General features: G+C 38.6%; 1 protein-coding gene across 8 annotated transcripts; it reads right to left on the reverse strand.

Moving 5' to 3' along the window:
- Positions 1–6,731: 6,731 nt before the first annotated feature.
- On the reverse strand, positions 6,732–20,597 carry LOC108981196 (histone-lysine N-methyltransferase ATXR3-like). Of its 8 annotated transcripts, none has more exons than XR_004802616.1 (23): positions 20,333–20,597; positions 17,813–20,128; positions 17,584–17,649; positions 15,970–17,148; positions 14,952–15,322; positions 14,312–14,866; positions 14,115–14,215; positions 12,640–13,684; positions 12,430–12,501; positions 12,210–12,320; positions 12,010–12,110; positions 11,668–11,767; positions 11,481–11,576; positions 10,989–11,156; positions 10,763–10,888; positions 10,500–10,553; positions 10,091–10,338; positions 9,887–9,995; positions 9,491–9,793; positions 8,734–9,023; positions 8,334–8,480; positions 8,026–8,161; positions 6,732–6,987 (listed from the first exon to the last, which is right to left on the reverse strand). XR_004802616.1 is itself a non-coding variant. In XM_018952288.2 (20 exons), the coding sequence occupies exons 2-20, from the start codon at positions 20,001–20,003 to the stop codon at positions 8,847–8,849; spliced, it is 7,173 nt and encodes a 2,390-aa protein (XP_018807833.2). In that variant the 5' UTR covers positions 20,004–20,128; positions 20,333–20,597; the 3' UTR covers positions 8,598–8,846. The 8 variants fall into 8 exon arrangements, 5 of the variants coding, with proteins under 5 accessions (XP_018807833.2, XP_035550918.1, XP_035550919.1 ...); XR_004802615.1 differs by having other exon boundaries at positions 8,334–8,503; XR_004802617.1 differs by lacking the exon at positions 6,732–6,987 and adding an exon at positions 7,817–7,889 and having other exon boundaries at positions 8,334–8,503.
- Between the last annotated feature and the right edge of the window lie 4,305 nt (positions 20,598–24,902).

Genomic DNA, 24,902 nt, shown 5'->3' on the forward strand with positions numbered 1-24,902 from the left:
CATAAGGTGGGAGTCCATATGCTTAAGTTGCTGAAGTTGAAGGAAGAGGGTTACCTTAAGCAGAAAAAAAATGTAAAGGTTAAGTTAAATGGATAAATTAATAATAAAAAATCAAACTTAACAAATAAAAGTGTTTACCTTCGGTGTCAACGCGTTCTACATGCTCCTCGACCTCCCAAGAACTAAGTGGTTCACAAGTTAACCAATTTTGCATGCAAATTAGTGCTTGGACAGTCTCCGGAGCTAATGAGCTTCGGTATGGATCTATTACACGTCCACCGGTGATGAATGCAGACTCGGATGCGACGGTGGAAATAGGGATGCTCAATACATCACGTGCGATCTCCACAAGGATGGGATATCTAAATGCGTTCTTCTTCCACCAATCCAAAATATCAAACTCGGGTATTTTTGTTTCAATCACATCTGACAAATACCTATCCATGTCCGAGCTAAATACTGAACTGTTTTGCTTCTCAACATATTGCTCTAGAGCTGTAACAAAATCTTCATAGTCCAGGTCATCACCAATAATACTTGAGGAACTTCTATGGGCCATATTTAATCTTCCACTACCTAGCCCATAAAACTTGTGGTATTGCTCAATCAAACCATTCATGAGCAATCTTACTTTGGCCTCAATTCTATCTCTGCATTCATCCCCTTTGCATCTTTTTAACCAATATGACAAGGCTGTAATCTTATATCGAGGGTCAAAGACAAAAGCTACATAAACAATCATGTTCATCCTATCTGTTTTCCCCCAATATTTATCAAACTTAAGTTTCATAGTAGAAGTTATCTTCATCAACATATCATCCTCACTCTGACCCATGTTGTTCAAAGTGTTCTTAATTGAACAAATTTGTTGAAATAACATATTAGATGTCACATACAATGAGCCAGAGAGTTTCAAATTGGCATCATAAAAAATTTTTAAAAACTTAATAAAAATACGAGTCATTTGCCAATCTTCAAACGGAGGTGCCAAAAGTTGTGACTCCTTCATTCCCATTAGTACGAAAGCTCTTTCGTATTTTTCAGCAATACTAAGTATTAGGTATGTTAAGTTCCATCTAGTAGGAACATCTAGACACATCATTTTTCCACACATAATATTCAGCTCGTTTGCACACGTTTTAAACTTATCAAGCCTTGCCAGTGAGGACCTCACAAATCTAATTGCTTCTCTAATCTTATTTATAGCATCATGAATAATTTTTAAACCATCACATACAATGAGGTTTAAAATATGTGCAGCACATCGCACATGTATGAACTCGCATCCCAAAATTGTGAACTCATTATCTCTTATGTTCCTCCTCACATGATCAATAGCAACATCATTGGAGAAGGCATTATCCATGGTGATCGTACAAAGGCGGTTAATCTCCCAATCCGCCAAACAAGACTCTAACATCCAAGCAATGGTCTCACCCCTATGATTAGGAATCTTGAAAAACATTATAATTTTCTTGTGTAATACCCAACTTTGATCAATATAATGGCATGTAACACAAATGTAATTCTTGTTTTGCACCGATGTCCATATATCGGTGGTCAAACTCACTCTTTGACTACTCAACAATGCCTTCAACTTTTGCTTCTCCTCCTTGTATAAACCAATACACTCTTTTTGGAAGATGGTTCGGGATGGCAATGTGTGTCTAGGCTTTAAATAACCCAAAAGTTTAACAAATGCCGAATGCTCTATAACCTTGAATGGCAATTCACACTGGATAAACAAATTAGAAATCATCGCCTTTAATTTTTCACGATCATATTGTCCTAACACTTGAGGACTAGATCATTTACCATCCATCCTAACTCCAGTGTGTGATGGTGATTTATCATTCCCAAGATTTTTATTCTCTCTAATGGGTGAGTTCGGACAAGAATATCTTAGATGGTGTGACATCGATGAAGTATCATTTTTATAATGACATCCATAAATCTTAAAGCAATAATTGCATTGAGCTTTGGGTGCAATGGGATCAATAGGTTCAACCTTTGTAAAATGATCTCATACAAGAGATTGATTTGTAGCCTTCTTGGCTCTTTTTGACTTTTGGGGGAGAGATGGTGTGGGATTTTGGGTATTCATAGAAGAAGGCACTAAAGGACTAGTGTTTTCCTCTATGTCCAATGAAATAGGCGCTGATCCACCAACACTACCACTAAAACTACATTCCATCTGTTTTAAACATAAAAAATAATGTATATACTTCAGCAAATATAATAAGAACCAACAATTACAGCAAATATCAAATAAGCTTGGCCAATTAGATCATTCTTAGGTAACAAAACAAACAAACCAGATTCACATATAGCATAGGTCCTAGGATAAATTATAAGCACATTCCATCCTACAAGCCACACCAATCTTTTGGTAATGCTAACAGAGAAATTTATACCACTTCAGCAGTACGTGTACTTCTAGTTACTAAGTTCTTAGTCTGGTATATTTAAGCTGGGCTTCTATTAGATTTTTACGGTATATGACATGACGATAGCTACAGGTCATGGACTGCACACACTTCACAACACCACATGAGCCGTATATATCTATAATTAATTAATATGATAAGATTTTTTCGAGTTTTTGTTCTAATTCGAGAATTATAACTTAAAAAAAGAGATGTACACATGATGATATATCTTATTAATATTTATTGTCTGTATTATAAATATTTTAGATAATATTAAGAAATAATAATAAATATTTTAAAACTCCCTGCACATATATCACGTGTGTTTTAAGATATGATGCTAGCTCCCATGTATATTGATGATGAAGCAAAAGAAAGAAGGGGAAATGGCATGCATGGGGACATGATCAGGGTGGTGAGAGTATTCTGACCCACCCACCTGGAAGGAAGGAAGGAATGGGAATCGAGGCATTAATGATCTAGATGCATGGGTCTGATCTGATATATAATTTTGTCCTGATCCAGTGATCTTAACCCCTATTGATCTTGTCTTCATACAGTTTGTATTATTTTAGCCACCACTTTCCCACTCCATATTTCTCTTTCAATACTTTACCTACCTGCCTTCTTTCTCCATTCACAATGCTTTATTCATCATTTATGTTAATTTTGCTCTATTATTATTATTATTATTATTATTATTGGTTCATGTAATTCTGGAAGTACTGTAGATCTAGTGGACGGCCTTTAACTAAATTAGTTATATGATGTTATGGATAGTACTTTGAGGTGTTATATACCGTAAAAATGTTTAGTCTGGCCTTCTAAAACCATTGAATTGATTTTTATAATTATCAATCAGTTTAGGGAAAAATGATAATAACTTGATCTTTGTGGAAATGGAAAGGTTGATGCAGCTTCAGTGCACATATTAGGGGATGATCCCCAAGTCTTCCAACACTAATTTACCACTGAGAAAAACACTCCATGGTAGCTTTGACTTGCTTGTCCTAAACAGTTTAATGGAGATTTGTTTCTTGTTTCATCTCTTCCAAATCCTATTGACATTTGCATTTATTTTTTTATCTTGTTTGTTGACCCACTCATTGGGTGGTATTGCCATTTTTATACTTCTCGATTTCAATTAATTGGAGAGTAAATAACATGTTATCAATACAGAAACAGACCTGGCCAACCTTTTGAAGTGCACACTTGTTTTAGAGATATTATTTGAAGAGACTAATTGATGCATATTTTTCTCTTATATAAACATAAACATATGGGTTTAGAGTCAACAAGCGTAGAAGAGGAAGAAGGATCCATTTCACTTTGAACCTGCTGAAGCAACAGCTGTGAGTTATTATTTCCTTGTTCATGGTGTGCAGATTTTTTTAAGATTCCAATGTATTAAATCGAGATGTATATTACCTTCAAATACAGTCATTCATTTGTTTGTTAACCTTTTATCTTATATTTTGGTTGTAGTTTTCCAAGCAGCACCATTTCAAACTGAAAAATGGAGTTGTTCATGTTTACACCAGTAAACATGGTAAGCATTGAAGTATTTATAGTTCAGTAAAAGTAACTATGCTTTATTGAATACTTGACGATTATCCACATTTTGGGAATCCAATGCTTAATTTATTTTTTTTTTTTTTAATAAGAAAAACATGGGATTGTTTGCTACCCTCACTAGCTAATCCTAAACCATTTCACCTAAATCAAGCATTGCCATAGACCCACTGTAATGGCAAGAAAACTAAATCCCATGTGAAAACAGAGCAAATGAAAAATAATATAAACCAAACAAACAGAGTATTACATAAAAAAGTGATTAAAACTAAATCACATGCGAAAAACAGAAAAAAAAAAAAATCCACTAATAAGGTATCGAAATAAGCTTACAGAGCAATGGAAAATACCTTAAGAGCTTAGAGAGAGAGAATATGGATGGTAGCCTCCGCATGTCTCACCCAGATGCACAAAGCACTTCGAAGTTTTTGTTTCTATGTTTCGGTGAGGTCGAAAGACTTGAGAGAGAACAAAGCCTTGAGAGAGAAGACCAAAACGGATTCGGGGATTGGAAAAATTTGAGAGAGAAGGCCAGAAGGGACTTCGAGACCGAGAGAGAAAGTGGATTCGAGAAGACGTCAAGACGAGAAGGCAGATTCGAGATGACCCGGTTACAGATTCAAGAAGACGAGAAGGCAGATGCAAACCCTAATCGATGCGATGCGAGAAGACGATTAGAAAGGGGCGAATATTTTCATTTTAAATGACCCGATTACGGATAATCGGATCACATAACCAGATCCGGGATATTATTAACCGCCCGGGTGTAATCCGAGCGGATAACCACCCGGATGCACCCGAGTTTCCAGGTTCCAGACTGGACAGGAAAAAAAACCGGTCCAAATGCACACCCCTAGATAGAACCAAACAAACCCCTATTTGTATCAAATCAATCAGGCTAGACATGCATGCATACATCAAAAATCACCTGCTCAATGCATGGTGACATTTAATTAGCAACAACACCAAAAGAAAGAACTAAATAAGTTTTTAAGGATGTTTGCAATTAATTAAACAAAAATGTGTAATTAAGTTTGGAGCTAATTAATGTAATTTTCTAAACAAACATAAAGTGCTTTTGTAAAGGCTTACCATCAACAAAAAATAGATTATTTGAAAATAAGGACAGATCAAAATGAAGGACTGTTTAACCAGAAACCTATATCTTAACAACCCATTAATAATGATACAAAAAATCTTATGAACATTCAAATATTAATATTTAAAAGAATTAACAAATGTTTCTAAGTAAATAATGATTGATATGAAGGCATTCTCAGAGCCAATAACAAGATATATATATATATATATATATATAAACAAAATGTGGCAACACAGAACATAATAGACCCAAATAAAGAAAGTATTGAAGAAATAAGTTTTTCTTCCATTGTTCTCAAAACTTCTATCATTCTTTTCCTCCAAATCACCAAACCAAGTAGAGAGGCACAGTTCTAAAAGCTCCAAAACTAAATACTCTCTTCATTACCTTATTAATATGATCTACGCCATCTCCAAAAATCCAGACTTTAAGCTTAAAAGCAACTTATAAGACCCATATGCAGTCTGGGCACATAGAATGAGAAGCAAGCACACAAAATCCATCTAAACAAACATTGAATGTCACCAATATCTCTCGTGTGTAGGTATAATTTTCTCCAGAAACGCCCAATCCACACCGAGAAATAAAAATAACAAGATACACATGTGCAATAGCGCAAGGATAAAAACTAACCGATTCAATCATAGAGCAAGCAAAATAACACAATAATATGAGGGCAGAAAATGGGGAGTACCATTTCTTTGCGTGCGGCTTTCTTTTGCTCCAACTCTTCGAGGGCGTGGGAGAGGGCACGGCGGGCTTCGAGGGCCTTTGGCTTCAGTTGTGCTTAAGGGAGAGCTTTTTGGCTTCCTTGGCCCTCTTCTTGTGGTGCTCCTTCACCTTCCTTACAATATTGTATTCAGCGATACCATTTTGCTCTTGCTCTCTCTAACAAACAAAAATAAAACCATCTCAATGGATGATAGCGGTTCCATTTTAGCAAGTCTAGAAGGCTCGGATGGATGTCAATGAGAGATGGGTTTGAGAGCTTGATGGGTATGAGTGTATTGGTGGGCGAAGAGGTGTACTGTGATCTAGGGTTGGCTAGTTTGGCCGAGGAAGAGAAGATTCTCAAAGCAAAGCTTCCGCAAGCCACCAGTGAGAGTGTACTCGAATCAGCTACTCCTCTCCAACAAGTAACCATCTAGATCATCACGACGGCGGCTAGAGTTTCATAGAATCGTTGCTAGGCTTGAGAGAGGAGGGGGAGGGGGGAGTCCGGGGTCACGGGCCGAAGGAACGAGATTTTTTTTTTACCTTTTATACAAATCCGGTTATACCGGGTAATGAATACAAAACCTGGGTTTCATACCCGAGTCCGAACCGAATATATCCGGTTTTTATAATATATCCTGTTTTTATAATACGGGCCGGAACCCGATTATCCGAATTCTGGACCAGGCCAGAAAAATTCTGGCCCGGATGAACAGTCTTAACCAATGCCTGCTTCCGCATCATCGAGTTAGTTGGTCGCTTAAGAACAAAGCATATATAGTCCTCTCCATTTGGAAGATGATGGATTAACAAACAAAAATAATAATAATTTCTCATAATGGCCATTGTAAGATTGATTCCCCCCTTAATTACAAGGGGAGGAAGAAAAAAAAAAAGCATTCTCACAAGGACCCTGATGAAAACATTCAATCAATTAATCAATATACTCGTTTCAGAATATACCCTTCATCTTCCTACCTTGATTCTCAACATCAATGAATTGAAAGCTTTTTCTTCCTGAAATGTGTTACACAACCCATTCCACAATTTTCCGCACATGAAGATGAGTTTCTGAAAAAAGAAATTCCCCCTTTGTTCTTTCCTTTGCCGCCATAAACCTAAGCTGCTCAGCCTTGCAGGTACGTTCATGTTCTCAAATTTGCCATTGTCCTACCAAAAAAAGCAAAAACAAAAAAGAAAAGAAAAGAAAGAAATACAAACATTTTTCACACGCCTAACCGCAATAGCCAAGACATGCAAAACGGAACTATGAAGAACTGAACAATTCAATTGAAAGTTTCTAAACATGCATTCTTTCATGCCTATATCAATGTAAATTTAATGTATCTATTTCAAATATAAGGGCCGTAAAAAGAGAGGTGAACTAGTAAAACTGACCAAACCATGGGTCCTGTTCTGATTTCTAATGATCAAAACCGGTTAGAAATCGGTCCGGTCCCGATTTTAATATTTAGAACACCGGTTTGATCTAAACCGGTAGATATATATATTTTAATTTTTTATATTATACATAAAATATTTTTTAATTAATTTTTTTATATTATATGCTAATTACTAATTAATATAACATGAAATTTTAATCTTATTATTCATGTCTATTAATCTTATAACATAAAATTAATATAACATTTTATTAAGATATAACATAAATTAATCTTATAATTTTTAATATAACATTTAAATTTTGATATAATATATAAATTTGAATTTTATAACATAAATTAATATAACATAAGATGAGGGATATGGGTCAATCACTTGCTAAAGTTTTGTTGGAATATGATTTTGTTTATCCAACCGGCCTAGACCAAAACCGGAAATTCTAGTTTCGGTGGTGAATCGATTCTTAAATTTCCAAAACCGATGTATACTAGTTCGGTTATAAAAAATTGTTTAAAACCGGACCAGTTACACTCATAAATATAATAATCATTTTCTTTATCGGTATATCCCACCCCCCAACAATCAGTCAATCATGGGACAAATCTTGAATTACAACCATGATAATTAACCGAAACACATGCCCAAACTAATTCAGCTACCTCTTCCCACTGCCAAAAACGGCAAAACAATAAAAACAAAAACCAAAAACAAAATGAGAGATAGAGAGAGTGACAGAAAGAGATCATAAAACAGCAGATACTAAATCAAGGTTTGTTTACCGAACATGTTAGTTTAGGATCTTACACAAAATAACTTCTGATCCTCGCAAACCAAGCAAGTGCCAGGCTCTTTCCAATTTCCATCGTGCTCATCTTTAGCAGGTCGGGCAAACATATGGAACTTTAGAAGTACAAGGTAAGGGTTAAAGTAGGTTCCTCACCTGTGAACATGACAGAAGAATCATGACATAGCAGATTGGTGCCACCACATCAAGCCAAGTGGTAAAGGCCTTGGTTTTGGTGGTACGCTCTCTACAAAGTCTAATGTTCGAATCCTCGAGTGTAAACAATCTCTAGAGGTCATCGTACTGGGAGTTTTTCTTCTTGAATTACCTGAGATGCACTTGTGGAAAACTCCTTGTCGAAGGCCTGTGCACCTTCGAAATTAGTCAGGATGCTGTTCTTGGACACCCGGTACCAATTAAGAAAAGACAACAGATGGGCGCCACCACATCTAGCCAGATCTCATTCTGTGATGTCCTGTGAAAATTACAAGCCTTACTCTAGCAAGAAAGAAATGCACAAACCAATTTAGAAAGTGGGAGACAAAAAATGTCAATTAACAGCTAATGCCCCAGACGATTTCTTTCTTTTTCATTTTTTCATCATAAATTAGATAGGAAAACAATGCTACTAACTGGATAATGAATTAGAAATTATAGAGGTGAGGAAAAACTGTACACGAATGAGGAGAAAAAACAGTACAAAATGAATGATACTTTGGAATGATTACCAACTTCCCACATTAAAAGGGCAGCTGTGAACAAAAATTGACTAATCATTCCAAAACCATTTCACAAAGTGTAGCCTATTGATGCCTGCTGCTTCCCCAATCTCAGCAATCATTCACCGATCCCACATGGCCTGAAATATGGCAGGTCGGTGCTTCAGCCATTGCACCATTTCCCTGTCTAGTGGAGAATTATTTAGAATGCCATCCAACATCGGGCTGCCAAAAACTTTTGGAGAGCTCTTGAATGACCATATTCGATCCTTGGGCCACGGTCTCTGGGGCTGCTTCTCCTGGAAAACATTAAGATTGCAAAGATAAGCAACCAAAAGCAAGCTGAGAGAAGAACAATTGACACAGGAAAATAACAACCAAATTGAAACATGTTCTGCTAGTTTCCCACAATGATAATCGTTAGTCCACTTCAACCAGTGTTCCCTTCGAGTTCATTATTCATGAAAGCAAAGTATAATTCAAGATAAAGTGCAAGTTAAGTAAAGCCAACAGCCATATGAAACCAATGTAATTACAACTTAGTAGACGTTGCTACTGGCTCCGTTAAGAAGGTATTTTGGTAGCGTCAACTATACTCCAAAAAGAGTCCAACATTCCTCACGATGCTTAAAACATAAACATGCAAATAGGTAGTGTTGCTTACCCAGTCTTTTCAATGGGCCAGGTCAGGGTAGAGTAGGGTCAGATATTATTATGTAATAAAAATAACCAAGTGCTAAAACTAAATACAAGAAATTAAACTCACCATTCTTGCCAGCATAAACCTCAGTGTCCTTGGGCCATAAACGCGATGCCGTGATGGTTTCTGAACCTTGGCATAGAAGGAACCAATCTCAGGTAACAACAAGCAACCCCTACTAGCTCTAGCCAGGCTACAATCTGGCTCCGCATTGGTCTGGTTATACCATAAAATCAGCTGTCCCAAGCAATAATTCTCACCGTAGGTCTTGCAATACTCCTGAAAACCTAACCCCAATTTATCAGCGTACTTGGGGCCCAAGTCAAGTGGACTAATGTAAACTGGTGGCGAAGTTACAGCCTTATATTCCTGTATGTAAAAATGAAATTTACATCAGATCAAAGGAACTACACATGGTAGTTAGCAGAGAAATTCCAAGAGTTCTATATCTGTAAGGCATACCCGTATTCTAAAGAAGCACTTTGTATATGCATAAATATGGATCAAGTCAGCTGCAGCATCATGCCGAGACTTGTAAGTACATGGAAGATTTCGGATCTCATCCCTCAACCTTTAAAATACAGAAAAAAAAAATTAATGTTTTAACAGTTGAATCATCGTAAGTTTGAAACATACTGAAACAAAACACAAGTGCAAGCCACTCGCCATAATAGAGATCTCCGAAGTTCGTTTTGTACATCGTCAGAACCTGATGGATCATGAGCGTGAATCTTGGACTTAAGATCATTTAACATGGATTCTTCCAGGTGAGGAGCCATGCATTGGAGAAGCTCGTCTACAAATGATCCCTGCCCTTTCCAGATAGAGGAAACTACTGCTTCAGGACTCAGCTTCTCGAGAGGAGGTGGTGCAATCTTCGGGTCACCAAAAATGCATTTCATGGCATACCTCACCTTGCATATAGAACTAGAAAGGTTAACATCTTCAATCTAGGAAATCCGAAAATGATGAGTGACAGGGATCTAGAATAAACACAACAAGACATCTTAAACAAGATCAGAAGCTGGAAACAATAACTGATAAGCCCCTTAACAAAATTAGAGAAGATAATCACCTTATCAAGAGTAACAGCCAAATTTTGAAGCCTTTGATTGTACACACCTTCAGCCTGCCTCATGCAAAAATATTATTGACAAGATAAATGATTAATAATGACAACAAAGGGTGTTGCCCAAGTACACAAGATAAAAGTCAATATAAAAGGATCAAACCCCATGAAAAAAAATTAGAAAAATCACACAAGGTAATTGCAAGCCTTCCCAAACACATGCGTCCATGCCCACACACACAATGAGACTAGGGTAGTGAACAACACACCTGAACCTCAGCATCACTCTTCTCAACTTCAAGACATATATCTGAAAAATATTTCCTTTTTTCCTCCAAATTATGCCTCAGAATCTCCTCAGGTAGCTTTGTTCTTTCAAAATTTATGAACCTCACCTTCATTTAAAATGGAAATGTCAGGAAAAACAAAACAAAAACAAAATTACTAGCAAGAATTGTAATTAATGAAAAGTCAGGAGGCAGCGAAAGCATATACCAGGCGAGCCGAGTAGGCTACCACCCAATCAGGCAGCCCACCAAGCAAACAACTGCCTAAACCAGCCCTTCCCAAGTCAAGATAATCCTCTTCAGAGACTGAATTTAATTCGCAAGCTTCTAGCATTAACTGATGACGGTCCAGAATTCCATGCCACTCCTCCAGTACCTGATGGGTGTACAGTGTAAACTACTTAAAAAGAATTGAGGCAACTTTGAGACTTGAGGTGAAAATAGACTAATAAGACTCAACTGGCTGCAACAACTTCAGAAGAACAAAATTAATAATTATCATCAGTGAGGAAATCAGAATCCCAATCATGCTGGCCTTCTGTGATGAACAGAAAGAATCCCGATCACTATACTAATCTGAGATGATCAGATTAGTCAGTCAGACACTAAACAGCCCCTGAAGCTTGATCGGACCTGTTCAGAATTTCAATTTTAATTTGTTCTTTGACATTAACAGTCAGTAATTGCCAAACACCCATACCTTTTCAAAAGCACCTTCGCCTGTCAGATTCAAGTAGCTGCCCCGGCAAACTTGGCTCCCACACAAACAAACTGACACTTCATATTCTTCTTTACTCTAGCAAAATCAATAGACATCAGTCAGTATATATGAAATACATACAGTATCTCCAAACTGTACAGAAGGCCAGTTGCAAAAAGAGACACACCTCTGTAACAGAATTATAATCAAATGTGATCTCCTCGCCATATTTAATATTACGAACAGTATAGATTCCAATCTGGTAATGACCACCAACAGCAGTAACTCTGATTTCATTGATAAAATTATAGGACAATCAAAAGTTGGCTTCACTTAACAAAATTTGACATTCAAAACATATACACAAAATATAGATTAAGTCCGAATAATATACAGAAAGTACGAATAACATACACAATATATGAGAGGGTTGAAAGACAGAAGGTGGTCCCGTGTGTTGCTCTGCACTACTCTATGCAAAACTCTTAAATGCACAAAACAGTAAAAACAGTAGAATAACAGGACTCACTTTGCTTCACAATTAGGTCGACACGAGTGACATATTCGACTTGCAAAGTTTGCCTTATGCATAGCATCGACAACAACCAAATCATAACCATCAGCATCACCCTGCCAGGTCATATAGGATCAGATGAAAAGGTTCCATTAAGGACAGATGGAGAAAGAGGAACTAGCCTACGGCACAAAACTTGTTGAATTGAAGAAAACCTTTGGCCTCTCGAGATAGATGTTGTAAAATTCTGGAGCTGGATCTTTACTATTTTCTTGCAAAGATCGGATCCCATCTTGCTTCTCGAACCATTTCCAAACAGGATAAACCTACAAAAATTATTTTTAGGATTGGGGAGAAGTTCAGCATCGTAAAATCTCCAGGGAAAGATTTTATTAGACCAAGTACTTGGATCCCATCAACAATCGGATGCCTTACCTCTCCCAAAAAATCCACAACAAAATCTTCTTCTCCAAAGCCTTCTTCTTTGTTACAAACAACACCAAGACCCTAACAACAAAAGCGAATATACAATAACAAAATAAGAGAATCAGCATCAAAATAATAGGAGACAACTCAAGCAAGTAAACCAAAAGAGAGACAAAATGGACGTATTATATACATGAAGTATAATGATGATGCATATACCTTTCTGTAAGCAACATATTTGTCATCAGAACGACTATCTATAGCCTTCAAAATACCCTGACACATTCTCACGGTTCGTATATTGCAGTCCTCCTCAGCATCTTTTTCAATTTCTTCAATGACAGGCTGCAATGGAAACATCATTGGAGTGTTTCTCGTCCCAGTGAAGTTCCTAACTTGCTTATTCAAAGTTCGAAGGAGCACATCTTCTATAAACAAATGCTTCTCAAGTAGTGGCCAATCCAACTCCTCTGGCATAGAATCAAGCAAAAGATTGTGAGTATAGGGATCAATTCCATAAACCTCTTGCTCCAAAACCTCAAATCCAAGCTGTTTTCTTGGTTTATAGTCCTTGACTTCAGGAAGTTCCATATCAGACTCCTCAGTGCCACTTTTCTGAGCATGGAGCTTCTCAGTATAGTCCTCTGGTAAAGATACTCGCATTTTCCGTTCCACGCCCTCCTCATCCGCAACAATAATATATTGATCGATGACTTCATATTTTCTAGTAACAGGAGGAACCAGGCTAGCTTTTGTCATTCGAGCACCCCACTCACGATCACTAGTGATAGAATCCAAACCCTCATTTGGCATAAAGTGTCCATCTCCTCTTGACTCTGCTGTCCGAGCCTTGGACCACATATCCAAGTCACTTTCTGTTTCTGTACCAGTAGTCTTACCATCACTCTTGCCATCCTCAGAAGACCTATCAAGGTCCTCAGAAGTTTCACTCTCTGAGTCCCTATATTTTTTATTCAATTTGGATAAACGCCGTCTGATTTCTCGATCAGACGCATACTCTACATATTCCAAACTACCATTTGAGAAGGACGTGTAATTACTCCTATTCGTGTACTTCCTTTCAGTCAAAGGTTTATTGATCTTCTTCTTATACCTTGAGCCAGCAAGTGAATCATCTTCCCAAGACTTTATCATCTCATCTCTTTGATACGAGGACTTAGAATGGTCTTCTAAACGTGTGGCAAGTTTAATAAATAAAGGAATAATCTGATTCATGTCTCCAGCATCACACCGATTCTTTGCTCTGAATACACCAAATGAGATTATAAATAAGCAGAGAGAGAGAATACAATGTTACATGATTCTCAGCAGCGTATAAAGACCGATCATGAAAATACAGCAGAGGAAAAGAACCGAGAATCCAGGATGCAACAAGTGCCTAATTTGACACCAGTATTTATGTAGATCGAGAGGATTTTATGTTTTCAGAATTACATGAAGAAAGAAAATACACCTAAATACAGCATCCCAAAATCCACAGAAAAAACCTGAGTAAAGGCCACCTTAAAAACTTTGATTCACAAGTTACTAAAGGGGGTGATGGCCAAAAAGAAAATTTTAATGCACCATTGATAAGCCAACTCCTGCAGACTTCAACCTAAGAAGCTGTTAACCCACTGTTAATTAAAGCAATTATATTTAAAAAGCACAAAAGAAGGCCCAAAAAAACATACTTTATTGCTTCTCTGCACATTCGACTAATATCCTCCTTCAGGGAGCCCAATCCATGGCCAATGTAATAACCATTTTTAATTCTATCTTCAATTTCAGCAACCTGGCCAACGAAGAGGCAACAAGAAAAAAGAACTTATAAACATATAAAATAGAGATTTTTTTATATGGCAACATACAGAACAAATGATAGAAATACCTTGGGCACAAAGAAATCAAATGTATTCTCTTTCATGATGTCTTTAAGACCAGAAAGAAGGAACTCTTCCATTCTCTTATAGCCATTGTCGGATTTCTTGATGGCCCACCGCCTCATACGGGCATCCCTTGATAGAATGGATGAGGACCTTCTGGCGTCAAATAGTTTTGATCGTTTGTATAAGCTTCGACGGAATAACTGATTTCCAGAGTCTCTTTTATCCACACTATTGAAATAGTCCTTTAGTTCACCAAAATCATCTATATCACCACCCAGACCCTTTCTGGAAACTGATGAAGTTCTTGCAGTGATCTGTTTAAGACTCCTTATTTTATACTGTGATTCCTCGAAGAATTTCGTAACACGTGAAGTTCGGCTCTTGACCCAGTTCATACTTGCAAATTTGAGAGCCAACTCCTCAAATTGGCTGCAACCTCTGATGTCGATAGAAGAGATACAATGAAACGAATGAAGAATCTTTTCAAGCATGTCGGAGGTAATGTTTGTGCAACCCCTGAGAACCATTGAATTTATTTTTTCTTTGCTATAACCACTCTGCAAGCAAACAATTACATTAAGCCTGGTAAAAGCAAAAGAAAAAATTTAGATATCCCGAATGCCAAACAAAATTAAGAATTACCATGACACTTATGAGTATGAAGTCAGTGCAATTAGGGCCAAAACATGAGAGATCAATCTGTCTTGAAATGTCCTTGTAAAAATTGGCCACAGCTCTCCAGTGTTTACAAGTCAAAGAAACAAAGGCGAGGGATTTGATGTCCGATCTCAGAAAATAAAAAACCCGTGCCAGCACATGACCATCCAATAAACCCCAGCTTCCCATTTGAGTTTCAGATTTTGCATTCTCTTCTCTGTAAAAAGTCACTTCACCACATAGATCCTCAAATGTGGACTCGTCCTTCTGAATTGTCTGTGCAGCCTCTTCTATTTCATAATCATCTTCAATCTCATCAAGCAGCCGGGCCCTCTTGGCAGCATGTGCATCACCTTCTGTAGTTGGCCAGCCCCCAACCACCCCCAAAGTATATGATGAATCATTTCAAAGAAAGAATGAATATGTAGAACAAAGCAAAATTCAAACAGAACTTGCATTAAATTCATTAAAGAAGATGCTACCCATAAATGCACTATAGCTGCATAGAAGAACTGAAAGCTCTATGGAATGATGTGGGCTTAAAATTCCTATGAAATTAGGAAACATACAAACATGCATGTGCACACAAAAAAATTAAAAAAGTACACGCACACAAGGGTCCAGCTAGGCATTTTAGTGTAGGATGTACTAATATTGGCAAAACCAGTCACCAAAGAATAGAATTCAAAAGGTGTGTAACAAAGTTCAACGTGTAGCCACATGAATATGAGACCGGAGAAAACCACAGAGATGCTATGAATGAACACATGACAGGAATGACATGGTTTAAGGTAAGTTGCAGAGAGAGAGAGAGAGAGGAGGATGAACTTTGACCAAGGACATACCCTAACAAAAAGATAGAATAGCCGGCTCATTCCTTGAAATTCTGCCAGTTTGAGATGAAAATAAAAGAAAGATTTCTCATACCTAAAGAATAAATAATTCTGATAATTGCTGAAAAATATCCAGGATGCCAGTGGAAATTCAAAATATTAACCCATACCTGATTTTCGGTACATGTGCTTCTCCATCTCCTTCTTTGGCTGTTTAGCATTGATCCATGGATCTAAGGCTTCATTAATGGCTGCAGCAAACTCACGACTCTTATACGATTTCATCACCAATTCGTGTAGCTTCCCACGAGTATAACCAATGAACTGCGGATGCAGGTCACGGGAGAAACTTGCTTTCATTTTAAATTCACCAAGGGTAGAACCTTGACCTTCTGAAACAGTTCTTGAAGAAACACCAGTCTCAGAATTGTTTACCTGATCGCTCTTGACACTGGCTTCAGAGCTCTCTGCAGCAGAGCTAACTGGAACCCAAATTTTATCAAATTTTCTGAACACACTAATATGTTTTTGAATAATGCCTTGTTCTGCTAAGACCTCAAGCTGCGAAAATGATGAGGGCCCTTGTGCATGCCCAGCACCATCAAGATAGTACCAATCACCCAAATACAATTGCAGGTCATCAACTGTGCAAATATGGTCTCTTGGAGGGTTGATAGGCGCCATGATCTTCCAGGAGTCTTCTGAACCTTGATCATTGATCCTTCTTGATTGAGAATCACATTCTGCTGATGATCTCTTGCCATCACTACTCGAAGAGTATGGCCGAGAAGACCTTGAAGAATATCCCTCCTTCCCTTCGACTTTCATGCGGGAATCAGAAACAAATGAACCATGATCCTTAACGACACATGCATTTATCCTCACCACTGGAAGCATTGTCCCTTTCATTCCCTTGACAATAGCAGGCTTACTTTGGACTGGTCTGCCTGTGCCACTACAATCATTCCTCTCATCTGATAAAGAGAAAGCCCAAGGAGGGAGATCAACCCTCTTGCAATGAGAAGGATAGTACAAGTCATCTTTTCGATGCCACCGAGGGTCCTCAGACCCAGACTTTGGCATCTGGCATATCAGGAAACCGTCATTGAGAACAAGCTTCTGTCCAAAAGATCTATCTTGTGCAGCCTCATCATTCCTCTTCCAGTCGCCACCCTTGCAAGACCATAGGCCAGAAAACCAGTCACCAAATTCCCCATAGACACAACCATGATCCTTGTCAGAGGTTGCAATTGACCTTGATTCTGCAGCTTCTTTTAATTTTATCTCAGAAATTCTAGATAATTCATCAGTTTTCTGATCAGAAGCTTCGCTTCTATGCCAAGAGAACCCTGTGCATGTCCAGAATAAACATTTTGGGTGAGATGCATGTCTTAAAGTGCTTCTAACTTTGCTGTATGGAAAACATAACAAACTAAACTTTTTACATCTACGTCACCAATTGCTAGAAAATACTTAGAAGTAACAACTTGATTATCATGAATTATGAATATTAATAAGGTTATGAATAATGGCTCAGAGCAGATATGCAGATATACCTCAATCCTCTGTTCTGGAAAAATAATAATTAATAATAATAACAATAACAATGCTAATAATGACAACACAAAATCCTGAATATTTCCAAGGATGGATCTCGAGAAAGCATTAGTCCATGGAGAAAAATAAATCAATCATTTCCTAGGAAAAAACTCTAGATGCTCAGAGTTTATCCAAAATAAACATAAATTGATGAATAAATAAAAGCAATGAAAAAGGTAGTATACCTTCAGAGTTTCCGCAACCCTCTGGACCCTCCCATTCGGCAAGTTCAAACCTCATTTGCAGAACTTCTGCAAGATCATAAAATTCCACAAACATGGAAAGTAAGAAATCTCCACCAAAAGCAATTACAACTTTTTTTTTTTATATAGGTAATCAATAATATATTAATAGAGATAGGCAAAACCCAAGTACACAAGATGGTATACAAGTAATCAACAGACAAACTAATACCTGCAACAGTTTCAAGTTCCTTGCCAGGAATAACAGGAAAGCCATCTAAAAGAGCGACAACCCTTTCATCAATGTGGAGATCTTCTGCACTGTCCTCAGTGCAAACCACTGAATCAGACAAAGTAATGGATGTTTCCTCCCCACTCTGAGGACCATATTGCCAAGTATCTCCACCATCAGCCAAAAGATTACCAGGAGCTTCAGGAGGCTTCGCCAGCTGAGTTACAATGTCAGACACAATGAACGGGAAATTCACAACGACCAGTGGAGAAGTTGCATTTTCAACAGTTACCCACCTATCACTATCTAAGTGCTTGATCAAGTGATCTGACATTAGAGCCCCTTCTTCCACAAGTGTTTTCAGGTCGCATAATTTAGAAGGCCCACATTCCACGCCACAATAATTAAGGTAAAACCATTTCCCTGCGAATGAATCAGCCACCACAGGGACATGTGGTGGCGTGTCAGATATATCCATATCTTCTTCCATAGATTGCAGCTCTTCAGGAAGAGTCACATCTACTGGACAAGATTCTTTGCATGTAGTGCTTGGACTCTGAGTCTGCTCTTCTTTGTGAGGCTCACAGTTCAAATTTTTCTCAAGATACCCGTTAATATTATAGACACTGCTTGTATCTTGAGACTCTTTGGCGGAATAATGTGAGCCTTTTTGGTTGGAATCCCTGTGGCTGAATTTATCTTCTTTCCCTTTACTAACAATCTGAGAGTTGCGCTTTTCTCCTGTTCCACCTTTACGACTTGCTTCCCGGTGACTACTGGGCCTACGACTATCAATTGGGGACCGCTCCAGATAGTTCGGGGTCTTATCCCTGCGATCATGGTTTCGAGCTCCATTTTGTGGAGACAGCTCTGCATGTGTAGGAGTTCGATTTCTATGTTCACGGTAGCGACTTCGATCGTATGGGGACCTTTCACAGCCGTATGGAGGTCTCTCACGACCACGTGGTGATCTTTCACGACCACGGACAGAAACCCTGTCACGGTGCTCAGAATACCGGACCCTGTCATGTGGAGACCGCTCAGAACGTCCAGGGCTATGTGCATGCCTATCTAAAGCTACTCTTGAAGACAAGAAAGATTCATAACCCCTGGAGGAGTACTTGTGTGATGAAGGAAGTTTCGATGAAGCTAAATTCCTGTAAGACCTCTCCACAGAACGGCGTGAATAATTATCTTCATGGGCAGCGCGGTTGCTGTCATCAGAAAGCCTACGGTTTTTCGAACCAGCACAATCCCCATAATCTCCGTAATACTTGCACTCACTGCTATCTGAGTCGGTACCATACCGCTTAAACCGGTAACCAGAAGAGTAATCTGTCCCATGGTTCTTCCCATTGCTGTGTTCGCCCCTATACAAACCTTCCTCGTCCACGATTTTCGAACTGATCCTTGTACTCCTCTCCTGGCCAGTCTCCCACCTGGGAGTACTTTTGCTAAGCTGACTTCCACTTCTGTTGTACTCTTTCCTTCGGAAACCATCATCCAAAGAATACTTCCCAGAAGGTGGTGTACGCTCGAGCTGAAATCGACTCCCCTTATCCTTACCCAACTCAAACCTGCGTGATTTACAGCAATTGTACTCTTCCCGTGGCGCTTCCCCTTTATGCCACCTATCTGGAATGAACTCTCCCTTTTCAATCTCATCTTTTGTGCCTCTCCGCGACCCGAATTCCTCTCTTTTGGATTCTCCTCTCCTAGTCTTCTCCGGCACTATCTCGTCTTTCTCCACTCCCTCTTTCCTCCATTTCGCATAAGCAATCTCTCCCTTCTGCACCTCACTTCTTCTCCATTTCTCAACAGTCTCTTCCTTCTCAATTTCACTTCTCCGAGACACATACTCTCCATTCAAAGTCCCCAATTCACCCTCTTCCACCTCATCCTTCTGCGCCTTCTCAGCACAATTTTCACCATTTTCAACTTCCCTACTAATCTTTCTTCCTCTATTCAATCCCCGCTCGCTCTTCTCGGACTCCACGTTCTTCGCAAATGGCTCCTTCTTCACCTTCATCTTATTCTTTCGCTCCGTGTTGAGCGACTTGGAACTGAACCCATTGTTGTTGCTATTGCTTCCATTCTTGCCTCCGTTGCCATAGAGCGTCTTCTCTGGAATTGGAAACCTCTCCATGTGATACTGCCGCAAATGCATGCATGCGACGCCTCCATCGCCCATGGAAATCTCCCCAATTCCTCTTCGGCCGAAACCTTGAAAACCCTAATCCTCCCCTCCTCCGGGGCTGTCGATGCTCATGCTGCAATTCGCCTCAAGGTTATCCAATCCTCGCTCCAATTCAAAACCTATTGTTTGCATGAAAGAAGAAAATCACAAATCAAAAGAGCCGAAATGTAGAGTTGCATTTGGGAAAAAAAAAGACACGTTCCAACACAAAGAAGCATAAAACATATCAACTGCCCTCTTGTCACGAAAACCCAACGGTTTGGATTCCATCAAAGTAGTAAAGCGAATTGAGGATGGAAAGAGAGAGAGAGAGAGTAAGATACCGAGAATACTAGGGAACTAACAGAACAGGCGGAGAAAATTCTCGGGAGCTGTGAATCCAACAGCGTGTGAAGACCTTTCCGGTACAGATCGTGTAAGGCCCAGAAAATGGCACCTCAAATTTCCAATCTCTCTGAGAAAATCTGAGTGTTTCTCTCCTCTGTCTCTATATATTTCTCGCTCTCCGATGCGCTATATCTGTGTTTCGCTCTCAGTTGTCGTTGTGTTCTTGGTCTGAAAGATGAAAATCTTTCGTGTTATTATTATTTTTTTTTTTTAACTCTATTTCTTCTCGGTTTTCCGATTTTGACCTGAGTTTATTGGACGAAGTTGTGGATATAGGAAATGACAAAAGCAGCCCCGGGACCTGGCATAAATGTTGGGATACAAAGACGCAGCTCGCATACGTGGCTCAGATAGTTGACTAAGATCGTTGACTGGGACTGGCTCGTTTCTCAGGGACTTGGAGTCTTGACTCTTGGAGGTGAAAGATAAACGTACTCGATTTTGAAAAGAGTCATGCTCCAATTTCTCCACGTTATTTAAAAATATATATTTTTATTTTTATATTTTTATATTTTATATTTTTAATAAAATTATAAAATTATATATTTTTAAATAATGTATAAAATTATCAAACTTGTATTTTTAGATTGTGTTTAGATGTTGAAGTGAATTGAGTTGAGTTGAGATGATAAAATATTGTTAGAATATTATTTTTTAATATTATTATTATTTTGAGAGTTAAAAAAGTTGAATTGTTTATTATATTTTGTATTGAAATTTGAAAAAATTGTAATAATAAATTGAGATGAGTTTGAGATCCAAACGAAGCCTTATTGTAGGCTCCGTTTTTAGCATACGGCCTGACAATGATTCTAACATTTTAGATAAACAAATTTGAATTTTTGAATTTTAAAAAATAAAACGGATTTTAAACATGAAATGATCAAGAGTCTTTTACTTTCAATCTCTTTTTACATAATTTTTTTTAGAAAAAATCTATACAACATCTTACTATTCACACAATTTTCACATATCACATATTTTTTAATTTTTATTATTTTTTTATTTTATTAAATATTTAATATATGAATAATGAATAGAAAAAATAAATTATTTTAAAAAGAATAAACTCAAAAAAAATTTAAAAAAATATAGTGTGTAGAAGTTAGAGAGGTTGTATAGCATTACTTTTTTTTTATTACGACTGAGAGTTTTACATGTCTATCATTCATCAAGGTAACTGAATATGTCTTCACATGGATTTATATCTACTACTGGTCTAGAACTTATATAATGGGTGTCAGGAAAAAGCAGACGAACTAGGCGAGGACAGGAGATGGACTAGCCGGCAACCACACGCTTTCACACCTCGAGCAACCTTGATGCAACCTTGGCAGAGAACTAGATGGCAAATGGAGTGGACTATAGATTCACGGAGACGAGGAAAAGCTACACAATATGACCCAAGCCAGGGAGGCGCCCCAGCTTTAAAATGAGGAACTCAAACAAAACGTTGGGAATAAGGGTACTAGGTCGGGAGGGAGTTGAGATCAACAGTGCGAATAAATAACTGCAAGATGAGGAGTCACAAAGTGGGGGGGAGGGGGGGGACCAAACTAATACAACCACAATGAGAAGAAGAGGATATAGGATAGGCTCAAAGACCTAATGGAGAAGTACGAGGAGATGGCAAGACGGGTGGAAATGCATCTTCAGTGAACAATTTGTTTAATAGCAAAGGCCTACTGTACAGCAAGGAGATTGTGATGGTTCCCCTCCCACCAGAGTTCAATGTCCCTCAAATGCATATTCACGACAGATCTAAAGACCTGGTGGAGGACCTAGATACCTTCAAGATCCACATGATGTTACATGGGTTCCTAAGAGATATAGTATGTCGGGTCTTCCCTTTGAGATCAACAGTGCGAATAAATAACTGCAAGATGAGGAGTCACGGAGTAGGGGGGACCAAACTGATACAACCACAATGAGAAGAAGAGGATATAGGATAGGCTCAAAGACCTGATGGAGAAGTACGAGGAGATGGCAAGACGGGTGGAAATGCATCCTCAGTGAACAATTTGTTTAATAGCAAAGGCCTACTGTACAGCAAGGAGATTGTGATGGTTCCCCTCCCACTAGAGTTCAATGTCCCTCAGATGGATATTCACGACAGATCTAAAGACCTGGTGGAGGACCTAGATACCTTCAAGATCCACATGATGTTACATGGGTTCCTAAGAGATATAGTATGCCGAGTCTTCCCTTTGAGATCAACAGTGCGAATAAATAACTGCAAGATAAGGAGTCACGAAGGGGGGGGGGGGGACCAAACTGATACAACCACAATGACAAGAAGAGGATGTAGGATAGGCTCAAAGACCTGATGGAGGAGTACGAGGAGATGGCAAGATAGGTGGAAATGCATCCTCAGTGAACAATTTGTTTAATAGCAAAGGCCTACTGTACAGCAAGGAGATTGTGATGGTTCCCCTCCCACCAGAGTTCAATGTCCCTCAGATAGATATTCACGACATATCTAAAGACCTGGTGGAGGACCTAGATACCTTCAAGATTCACATGATGTTGCATGGGTTCCTAAGAGATATAGTATGCCGGGTCTTCCCTTTGACCCATAAGGGAACAAGCTAAGGTTGGTTCAGGTTTATGTACACTAGATCGGTTGCAAGCCTGGATGAGCAAGGCCCCTAGTTCCCCATGCAATTCGTGACTAATCAAAGGAGGAGGCGGTGGCCAGCCGCACTACCTCCTCATTGTGAAACGGCGAGAGAACAAGACTTTGAAGGATTACATTTCGTTCAATAAGGAACGATTGACAACCTGCGATCAATATGAAAAGATAATTTTGGTTGCCCTGCTCGAGAGAGTATGGCCCAAAAACCCTTTCTTGTCAAAGTTGGTATGTGATACCCCGTATTTTAGTGTATTTTAATTAAATGATTATTTTAATTAATTTAAATATTGGCTCTCTTGTTTTAAAATTTATTGGATTTTTCGTTGGTTTATTTCATGATTTTTAAGTTGTGAAATCTATTTTGGTGTGCTTTCTTAATATTAAATATTGTTTTGCATTTAAATTATTCTTTAATTTAAACTAGTTGTTTGTGGGTTTTAAAATTATTGTGTTGTTGGATTTAATTATTTTATTTTACTTAGTCTTTGTGTTTAACTTATTTTATTTAAATTAATTTTTTTGAAATAATTTTCATTGGATCATTTTGTGTGACCCAAGATGTGAGGATTGGACCTCATTTCTTTCCCTCACTTTTTCTTTTTCCTTTTTTCTTTTTTTTTCCTCTTTTTCTTTTTTTCTTCTTTTCTTTTCTCCTCTCTCTCTCTTCTCTCCTGCGCGCAAGGCCTCTGTTTCTCCCATCCGTGCTTCCACCCATTGTCGTCGTGCGCCGCCATGGTCGACACCACCCCTCCCATTCTCTTCCTCATCGACCGGCGACCACCCCCCTGTGTTTTCAGCTCCTCTCACGCCACCGTTAACCTCCACGCATGGCTTCAAGTCGCGGCCACCATTTGTTCCAGCGTCGTTTTCGTGCCACCTCTGGCCCCCCATCTCTTCACCACATCACCCTTGACCTCCTAGCAACCTAACCCATCCATCCTCAGCTCCGATCCGCCACCGATGAAGCTCCACCATCCACATTTCCATTATGAGCATTTTGACTTCCAAACACCTCCCACGCCGCCACCCACGGCCAACCACCACCACTATTAGCTTCACCGACATCTTTAAGCTTTTCCCTATTAATCTTGAGTCTTAGTTTGTCCCTGTTCAAAAGTGAGTTTTTGAGACTCACGGCCTAGTGCATTTTGTACTGTTCTGTTGCTGTGCCGCTACCTCTTGCACCTCCGTGATCCTTCGAAAATTATACTATAGCGTTATAAGTATTTTTCCAAATAACTTTTGATATTTAAATGTATTTTTACTCTTACACATATTTACTGTGATTTAGTTAGTTGTGCTGGACTGAGTCCGAGGAGTAAGGGGGTCAGTTGAATTGAAGGATGGAGCTGTGTGATTGGATTATGCTGGATTTTGTTGGCTATTGAATATTTGTGTTATGTCATATACAATGCATTTGCACGTATGTTCATTTTTGTAAATGAAAACTGGGTTTTCGTGTAATTACATTCATGTTCATGTGTATATTTAAAAATTGGATTTTCATGTGAGAGAAAGGAAAGAGACTGTAGAGATGGTGGTAGAGTTTCGCCTGTAATTCTCGCATACGGTGCACGCGGTAGGGATGGTGGTAAGTAGGAATGGTGGTATAGTCCCTCATGTGATTCACGCCTACGGTGCACTCTGTAGGGATGGTAAGCAAGGATGGTGGTAGAGTCTCACTTGTGATTCTCGCTTACGGTGCACGCGGTAGGGATGGTGGTATAGTCCCGCCTGGGATTCCCGCCTACATTGTTCAATAAATGGTTAGATTTTGTGTGAATAATTTTTTGGAAAAATGACAAATTATATTTTTGGGCCAAAATGGGATTTTGGCGTGCGTTGGAAAACATTCATTTTTGGGGAAATGA

This window comes from Juglans regia, chromosome 10 (genome assembly GCF_001411555.2).
Source record: "Juglans regia cultivar Chandler chromosome 10, Walnut 2.0, whole genome shotgun sequence".
Lineage (NCBI taxonomy): Eukaryota > Viridiplantae > Streptophyta > Magnoliopsida > Fagales > Juglandaceae > Juglans > Juglans regia.

Coding starts and splice junctions, on each gene's coding strand:
- LOC108981196 (XM_018952288.2), bottom strand. CDS start 20,003: ATGGGCGATGGAGGCGTCGCATGCATGCATTTGCGGCAGTATCACATG. Junction 17,650..17,812: donor GGAACTTGAAACTGTTGCAG/GTATTAGTTTGT, acceptor ATGATCTTGCAG/AAGTTCTGCAAATGAGGTTT. Junction 14,216..14,311: donor TTGATTTCTTTGTGCCCAAG/GTATTTCTATCA, acceptor TTCGTTGGCCAG/GTTGCTGAAATTGAAGATAG.